Genomic DNA, 9,400 nt, shown 5'->3' on the forward strand with positions numbered 1-9,400 from the left:
CATGTAGCATTGTCACCAGAAAATACCAGACCAGGTCCTAAGCTATGGTAAAAGAGGAAGGAGTTCTAAGAGTACATGAGAAGTTAATCTGGTCATGAAATATAAGCTCTGTTCTTTGCATTAAATAGCTTACAGAACAGACATGTATGTACCAGAGCTTTCCCTACCTTTGTACAGTATCAACAAAAGAAATTAATTGTTTCTCACTGTTAATCTTTCTTCAATTTCTACTAAAAATGTTAGACCTGAGGACAACTGTTAAGTTTCTATGTCCTTCAAACTCCTCAACACAGGCAGCAGAGTCCTCTCTGAAATGAGTGAGATACCGCAGTACAGTTACAGCAATGATTCTCAAGTTACTTCCACAAAGACAATTAACAAACTATTGCTATCCAATGTAAGTTAAATATTAATAGAAATGCTCATCAGTCCAGGAAAAAAAAAGGGGGGTGGTGGTGATCCAGAACAGTTCAGAAACACATGCAAAACAGGTACTTACTAACACTTTTTCTTTTGGATTTTCTTCTCTATAATCCAAACAGTCTTGCTGTAGCTCCTTTAAATCAGTAAGTAGTTCAGTTGCCTGCCTCAAGGAAGATTTCCTTTCCTGTACCTCAGCATATTCTCTTTGTAGTTGTATCAGTTTCGGTTCAGCTCTGAAAAAGATCAAGGCTCTGATGACTATATTTGCATATTTATTTCACGAGTAACTATGAACATATTTCCTCTGAAGAAGACTTAAGGGAGAGGTTGGTCAGAAATACAAAGCATAGGTTCATAAAACCTACTGAAAAACTAGCATATTATTTAAACAGGAGCATGGGTCCAAATCCACAAAAGAACCCCAAACTTTTTTCCACATCGCACTTTTGAGTCTGACCATATAGCCACTCTCTCTTAAGCACTTAACTTTTTCAAGTGAAGTTTCTTAAGTATCCAGTGTTCTCCTTCCGCACACCCCTGCTGCAGGCTGAGGTGTTCAGTGTTTATGCTGAAGCATACTCAGGATCTACAAACTAGATATGCCTCTGCTTAAGTAAACTGGAGGGCTCAATATGTTCAATTAGCACTCCAAAACCTGAACACCAAGAGCCATTTTCATTTAATAGTGTTGCAGCAGCAAAGCTTTCTTAAAATGATCAGATGATTAAAACACAACAGATAAAAAAAAGTGAAGACAGCTTTCAATCTGTGCAGGAATTCCAACCCACGTTGAGGGATGCCTTTAATTATTTATTTGAGTGAGGTTTGTCCGTAGTACTGTGAAGAAAACAAGACCCTCATGGCCACAGTGAAAGGGCTTTTAATCTGCCTTTGTGGATCCAAGCCCCTGCTTCCCTACAGAGTTAGCATGTATGTTACATGCAGCTTCAGTATAAAGCTTGCCACTAGCAACCAGCTGGATTTGGGGAAGTCTAATGGTTCTTCTGAAGAACATAATTTCTATGTTGTATATCTAACTGATACTTAAGATTAATGGCAAGGTAAGAGAAGGGGAACTGTGTGGTCACATGAGATGGAAGCAAGCCATGTATTCAGAAGCATTGCTGACATATCGGAGAGGTGAAATACATTCTCCTACCTCAAAAAGACAAAGGCAATACAAAGGGCTTTTTAAAATTTATGATTCACCACCTTTGCAATTCCAACTGTAACGTTAGTGTTTTTCTTATGAACGTACGGTCTGAAATACTATCCCAGTTACCAGTTAGCTAAGAGAACTTGCAAAAATGACTAGGCAACTGAAATATGGAAATGAGAGGTTATCCTGAGCTGTTGTAAAAACAGAAAGCAATACAGAACAGAAGTATAGTTTCATGAAAATAAAATGAAAGAACAAAAAAATGTTACTTTCACTTCTGAGTTATAAAACACCAGACTCCTTAAGTTATTGAGGCTATTATTGTGCATCATTAGGAACATACCTAATTAGCTCTTCTCTGAGTTGAAACAGTCGCTGCCTTTTCTTTTTGATGTCTGTTATTACCTGCAATAAATAGTGAAGGAAGTCCTTGACATGGTTTCTGTAACTTCAAAGGCAAACAACTCAAATGCAATTGTGTTTTTTTTTTAGTTTGAGGTTTTATGCTTCTGTTTCTGGGTGTGGAAGAATCCAAGATAACAGACCTCATAAAGTGCCATATTTGAATTTGCATTTTAGACATTTGAAAGAGCTTTATAGTGTTAAACTCTCATCTCCATCCAAAATTTATCTTAAGGAACACTGGATTTACAAAAGGAGTTTCTGACATTTTGAACTCAAACATGATCAACTCTGGCATATTTTTGTTTGCTTCTGCTTGAAAAATGCTGAGTAATATAAATGAATGCTCAGCATGATTGCCATAACTAAGGAACTAAGGATAATTAAGCATTCTTTAATACAACATCAAATTAAAAGATACCCTAATTATAAATCTAAATTTAGTGAGTACAAATCTGATTTTAAACAAATGTATGAGGCAAAATGATGATAACTTGAGTGGCTGTGAGTGCTCGATGTATATTAAAATTTTCATTTTACATGCAGAGTAGCTTACCATATCTCCTCAAATTAACAAGACTTTAGCATGTCAATTGCTACCTCCCAGAATAAGCTTTCTGTTGACTTGTTAAAAGCTATTTTGTCATCAAAAAGTTTGCAGAAGAGATTAATCTGGGCAGAAAGCCTCTGGCAGGCAGTGTCTAACCTGCTCTTAAATATCTCTGCTGAAGGGCATTCACCTCTCTCCTGATGAAATCCCTGCAATGTTTTTCTGCTCTTACACTATTTTCTTTTCCTGTTGACATTCCCCTGTTGCATTTTCAGTCAATTACTACTCACTCTGAATGAACAGAGGAACTGCCTTCCTCCGAACAAAAATCTTGCATACGCTGAGGGAACGCAGCTTCCCTTAGACTTCTCTCCTTTAAACCAACCAATCTAATTCTGTCCTCACAGGTCACCATCTGTGCTGCTCTCCTAAATTTTATATTCATCTGTTTCTTGAAGGTTAGCTCTCAGTATTTAATTGGCTCTCCAGAGGCTTCACTGGTGATCATTAAAGAAGAGAGTGATTCACATGTACAGGTACCCACACATCCCAATGTGTACTCCTTCTTCTTATGCCAGTATATGTATGGAGTTTGCAATCCATCGTATTTCCTCAGATCTTTTAAAAAAACCTCCTATCCTCTATTTGTGCAGTTGATTCTGTAGTACAGTACACTTTTTTTGTGAATGATTTTATTTCTTTTAGTCAACTTTTTAAAATTTCAATGCCCACCTCTGTTTGCTGTACAGTCTAATGATAGCATGTCTTTCAGATATGTATTTACCTTAGCATTTTTTTTCTTCATATTCTTTAATTCCTGGACTTCCACTATCTGCAGAAGAAAAGAAGAATTACAGATTGACTATGGAGCTTGATTTCATCTCTATCCTCCTAAAAACACGGTTGCAAGAATTACTTTGGAATAACATGAAAACCTATTTCAAAAAACCAACACTGGTTCAAAGGAAGATTAGAAGTTTATCAGTTGTGTATCAATTCTTTCCTTTCTCCTCATGCCAGAGGAAGACTGTTGCACAAAATTAGTCATCTTGCACCAGTTAGTACAAGTAATACTCCTTGTATCAATTAGTGTAATAACTACCTTGCTTAATTTTTCTATAAGTTTGTGTAAAATGTATAAATCTAATAATTTTTAAGCTTGCTCATTCTAAAGAATCACTTAGAACTATAGTTTCAGTACTTATCATTGCACTTATCACAACTCCCACAAAGTTCTGCGTTTATTTTACTCGTAATTACTGAGAACTCTTAAGACTTCAACGTAATAAGCTTTTTACAGTTAGGTTCAAACTGTTAATTAAAAAGGATGATTTTGCCTGAACTATGTTATAGATCATAGTCAGGCCTCTACATGACAGTCACTGAGACACAGTATAAAGATTAAATCATCTACCTTTTAAAACTCTAGTCCATGCGCTTTTAAAACAGTGTTTGACATAACTGTTCCTTCAAATTATGCAGCTCTCCAGTTTTGCTACGTAATGCTTTAGATATGACAAACGCTTCAGGATTATTAGATGCTTCCCTGTTCTTAAAAGCTGACAATTCTGCAACATACTTGCATGGCAGCAGTGTTGTGTCTAAAGGCAACTCTCATGAGAGCCAGTGTGGAGGCAGTAAATCATAACCTGCACATAACAAACTGTGTTTTCATATTATTTTCCTGACAAGAGATTAGAAAATTTGAAGCATCATAAAATAAGTGTGTAAGGGACAATATAAAACCATAGGCATTTTGACTATAATGTAAAATACAGCTCTATAATCACTACCACAAAATTGATTTTATTTATGGTGTACTTACAAGATCAGTGATTTGGTCTTTGAAAGCAGAACAGAAGCCACTGATAGCTTTTCTACAAGTGTTTGATTCTATGCTTTGTCTGGAGAAGTCAGAGGGACAAGGCACAACACATTTGGTTTAGTAAAGAAGAAGTCTCATCCAAAAACATTCCATTGAGTAATGAATAAAAACCAATGTTAAGCAGCTAGTAGCACAGGCAACTAGGGATCTTTCATGTACTAGCAACAGCTTAATTTCTACATTGAAAAACATCAGCTGAGATGTGTTGTTTGGAAAAATATCATATGCCTGGAGATCCCAACCTCAAGATCACATACGAGAAAACTATTTGTATCACAGACACCTAATAATAATTAAAATACCATCAGAATGTAACCATGCAATACTGCATTCCCTAAAGAACAGTCCATTAGCAAAAACGCAGGTCACTTGTTTTTGAGACGTTGAGTATACAGCCACAGGAAAGCAAAATATTTACCTGTAATTTGCTGCTCTCTTCTCAAATTCAGACAGAACAACATCCAGTAATGTAATATCTCTAGGAGATCTCTTTAGCTCTTTGGGACACCACATCTGTACAGAAGATGGGCTATCCACTGAAGCAACAGAATAAAGACAAGCATTGTACAATTCAGGTACATGTTCTGAAATAACAGAAAAGGTATTGTGCCCACCATTAAAATAACCATCTAAAAATTATGAATATTTTAACATGGAACTTGAGAAGAGGGATATATGAATAATTTAATCTGTCTTTGGCTGAGCAACTATGGTAGACATATCGGGGAACACTTCAGAATTTGGATGATCAATCATATACAACTTATTTTTCAGTCTTCATTTTTTCAAGCAAGTCCAGGAGTACATTAGTAAACTAACAGATAAGCTATGCAGGGTACTGTAGATACAGCTGTTTGTGCTGTAAAAACTATTGGCCTAAGTCTGGGCAACCTGCATTGCTCAAAGCATCATGAGTTGCTATATCATATTTGTAAACATTTTGTATTAATACCATATGTGCTTTTAAAAAAAGATATATACAAATATGTTTATTTAAATTTTGCAATAGTATTATTAACTAATTCCACAAAAGTTAAACCATGTTTCTGCACACACTCCCAAATGTAAAACTAGTACCCAAATGTGATGGGGTACTATTCAAAGGAAACAAGACGACATCTGAGAAACAGTTTCTCTCTACTGAAAAGTGCCACTGTCTTGAATCTCACTGTCTCAAAGGTCTTCATACGAACAGCTGTGCTTACACTGTTAAGTCAGGGCGCTCCAAGCTCTGCCCCACAGAGCTGCAGGCTTCCAGACCAGGGATGTACTGAAGTATCTGACAGCTCCATACCCATGGACCCAAGCTTCCCTCCAAAGGCAGCCAGGCTGCCTGTGAGAGAGATAATACACACCTGTGCTTTACCCCTCCAGGGGAGTAACAGGCAAGTCCAGGGATTAAAACCATGGGGATCAGAGCTGCATGGCACACCAGCTCCTCACTTTAACCATTGCTGATGAGCATCTAGAGCAAAACTGAAACTAAAACCTCCCATTTCTAGAAGCAGTATGTTGGTACATAGCTGAAATTAAAACTATTGGGTTATGGAAAAGCATTCACCTTCAATGAGGAAAAGGTATACGGGAGTTTTGAAAAGTCTACTTTACCAGAAGGATCTGGCGGGTTCTCCTCTGAAGGCGGCTTCTTTTTCACCTGTGACTGAGTAGTATTCGGAGCCTTCTGTGATATAAAAAGCAGATTAACTTCCAGAAAGACCCTCCTAGGTTCACTCACTTAAAACTTCTGGACTGAGCCTCATCTATACACTGGGCATGACATGCATGACATGGAATAGACCATTGATCAATTTGTGTCTCAATCCTAAACCTAAGATCAAATCCTAAGCTATTAATTGGGGCTGTGCCCCCTCCCAGCTTCTCCTGCACCTGCAGACACCGGACCAGCAGAGAAGCTGAAAAGTCCCTGACTGTCCTGGCAACAATTATAAACATCAGTATGTTATCAGCCTTCTTCCCAGCACAAATCCAAAACACAACCTCACATTAGCTACCATGAAGAAAATTAACCCCATCCCAGCCAAAACCAGGACAGGTATGAAGTAAGTGAAAATTAAATTCACTGATATACTCATGGAACTTTTTCTGTACCACATTCTCCTTAAGGGGTTCATCTTCAAGATCAGCTGTGTTGAATTTCTGAACATCACCATCAGAGGTTTTTGAGCGATGTGTTTTTTTACTAGGAAAAGAAAAATATCCACATGTAAACCCACTACACACTGAGAAAGAATGATCTTCAATCATATACACAACAAAATCTTGTGTTTTGGGGAACATTTTGTATTGCTATGTCATTTAGTTTGCATTTCCCAAACAGACTACATAAAAAGTTGCAAATGGCATGTAATGGGAACAGAATCTTTACTCTGCAACAGCAACCCTCACAACATTTTAGAAATCCATTCTTAACTAACCACTGGGATAGCCATGTTGTATTGTGCAGAACCTTTGAAACAGAGACAAAATTATTATGGAGGATATTTTATCAGGAATGGAGAAGGCTTGCTTGGTGGGAGGGCAGAGCTGGAAACCAAAAACAATACACACTCTCATACAAGGACTATTATTGTCTTGCTGTTTCATTCAAATAAGAGCTATTTCAGATTTAAAACAAATTTAACACATGAGAAATACACTACAATTTGTATTAAAAGATTTTTAACATAATTTTCCTTGTTATGTATAATTTGACTGGTTTCTACCTATTTTTCAATTTTTCCACTTTTTAACTTTAAAGACATCAGCATTTAGAGAACCAATCAATACCTCACAGAGGTATTTTAAAATCCTTTCAAATGAAAGCAATACAGTAAGTACTTAAACCAATGTACTGCTTACAGAAGGCAGAATCTAATTTATTCTCCCATTTCCTTTCTACATTCTTCAACCTTACTCTTTTGGTTTCTCATCTGAGAAATTTTAAGTGAAAGCATCTGTTTAATAAGCAACTAAGGAAACCTGACAAACAGAACATTTTCCCCATTTAATCTAAAAATCTAAAGATAAAATTTAATGCCGGCAATTATTTTTTCACCAGACCTTCTTTCTGTATCTTTCCTTTGTGGAGCTGAAACACGACCAAGTGACTCGTTTTGTGAATGTTCCTCTCCATAAGCATCCAGAGCAGTACTGTGCAAAGGGTGATCTATAAAGAACAAAAAATAAGTCATATGAAAACTGTTCCTATCTGTTCAGGCAAAGAGCATGGACACGCTAGCACTGCTTGCCATTAAGCATTTAGTCAGAATAGTTGTGGTTTGCTCACTAATACAGAGAAAGTATTGTTAAAAGTATTATTTGAAGATTACGAAAAAAATACATATATAGTGAAAAGCTTCATAGTTTCTATACTCATCCACTTGCTATTTATTTACAAACCAAAACCAAAGGTCCATGAAAGCTCAGCATGTACATATGGCATAGAACAAGCAAAACATTTTGTACAGTTTTTTTAAAGGCTCTCTTTGATATGGCATACATCAATCTTCTATACATTTAAACAACTACTTTCTAAATTTTACCATTTTTTTAAATATGGATTTTTATCTGCTTTATTGTATGCTGTAAGAAGGCAGTTACAGCTGCTATAGAATGTTTGTAAATGTAAAAGTCTTGAAGGTAGCTACCAAAATAGATTAAAACTCTAAGAACTTTCAAGTTTTAGTATGCCTTTCAGTGTATGTATTTCTTTTCTCAAACACATTGTCACAAAAATTTAGTGGTATCTTACATTAGTGTTGGTAGGCATCCTTTTTATAGTTTTTGATACGTACCATAGAAATGAGGAAAAGAAGAGCTTTTCATACTGTAGACTTTGCCTTATGACAAACCTTCTGCTATACTGTTCTCTGTAGCTCATTTTGAATGCTGTTTCCAGTAGTTACCGGTATATTTCCATTATTTTCTTAGAGTAATAACTATTATAGCTGAGAAACAGCTCTTAGCATTTTCTCTACAATTTCTAATTACACAGTTTTTGAAAGATTTTTCTTACTGACGTTGACATGTAAGCACTATATATATATCTAATAACAGAGGACTTCAAACAGGGACACCTATTCCATATAAATTGATTCTCTTCCAGTACACTAAGGCCCCATTGCACAACTCTCATACAGGGCATGAAAGTGGTGTTTATGCTTCAGCAAAAATAGCATGTTTTTATGATGTTGCTGTTTAAAGTAATGTTTGAAACTGGCAGAACATCCCCATGAATGTCTTAAGTTTGCTGTCATGCATCCTGTTACACTAGCAAAAATTTCACTTCATAATTTGTGTAATTTAATAGAGAATAATTTAAGATACTGAACTTTCATTTTCAAATGTAAATTCTTACAGAATTGCAATGCTACGTTGTGTGAAAGTCTACCATTCAGACTATCAAATCTGAATAGCCAGTATTTTTCCATTGACTTTTACTTGCACATATTACAGCATTATTCTTGTTACTTCCTAAATAACAGAAAACAACACCTAGCTCAAAAAAACTCTCTCTCCTGCCCATAACTTTCTCTGTCAAAGAAAAAATACCTATTCCTAGGTAAGTGTTGAAATATTTTGCCCATACGGTTTGTTCATGAAAATCATACATTACATGACATTGAAGTTAATACTAACCATATGAATCATCAAGCTCCTCAAGCTGATTTGCCTCCTCTGCCTTCAATATCCTTGAGACATCTGGTTCCTCAAGTGGAACCAATTTCCAACGAGGATGGGAGCTGGCTTTGCGTTCCTGGAAGAGTATGAAATTAATAGCTAGTTTGTCCAGCTTTTTGAGTGTAAAACAGATTAAATATGACAATGAATTTAAAAAACATTTGACTAGAAATACACATTTAACTTGGACTATATTGACTACCAAGCTATGATATAAAGTATTTGAAGTATATGTTTTTTTCCTCAAGCTATGGTTTTTTTCATCAAAGAGAAGTGATGGTGTGAAACAGATATATTCTGC

The 9,400-nt window shown here is 36.0% G+C and overlaps 1 protein-coding gene across 1 annotated transcript in view; it reads right to left on the reverse strand.

The window, feature by feature from the left end:
* The window catches only part of CENPU (centromere protein U), a gene marked incomplete at its 5' end in the record, with an annotated part of 9,506 nt that extends 331 nt beyond the window's left edge, over positions 1-9,175 (reverse strand). Inside the window, 9 exons of the mRNA XM_010082903.1 lie at positions 500-656; positions 1,926-1,987; positions 3,319-3,366; positions 4,360-4,438; positions 4,838-4,955; positions 6,028-6,100; positions 6,529-6,619; positions 7,480-7,585; positions 9,058-9,175. Coding sequence (XP_010081205.1) covers positions 500-656; positions 1,926-1,987; positions 3,319-3,366; positions 4,360-4,438; positions 4,838-4,955; positions 6,028-6,100; positions 6,529-6,619; positions 7,480-7,585; positions 9,058-9,175 — 852 coding nt within the window. The remainder of the gene's footprint in view (positions 1-499; positions 657-1,925; positions 1,988-3,318; positions 3,367-4,359; positions 4,439-4,837; positions 4,956-6,027; positions 6,101-6,528; positions 6,620-7,479; positions 7,586-9,057) is intronic.
* Between the last annotated feature and the right edge of the window lie 225 nt (positions 9,176-9,400).

The sequence above is a fragment of the Pterocles gutturalis genome, unplaced genomic scaffold (genome assembly GCF_000699245.1).
Source record: "Pterocles gutturalis isolate BGI_N339 unplaced genomic scaffold, ASM69924v1 scaffold9655, whole genome shotgun sequence".
Classification (NCBI taxonomy): domain Eukaryota; kingdom Metazoa; phylum Chordata; class Aves; order Pterocliformes; family Pteroclidae; genus Pterocles; species Pterocles gutturalis.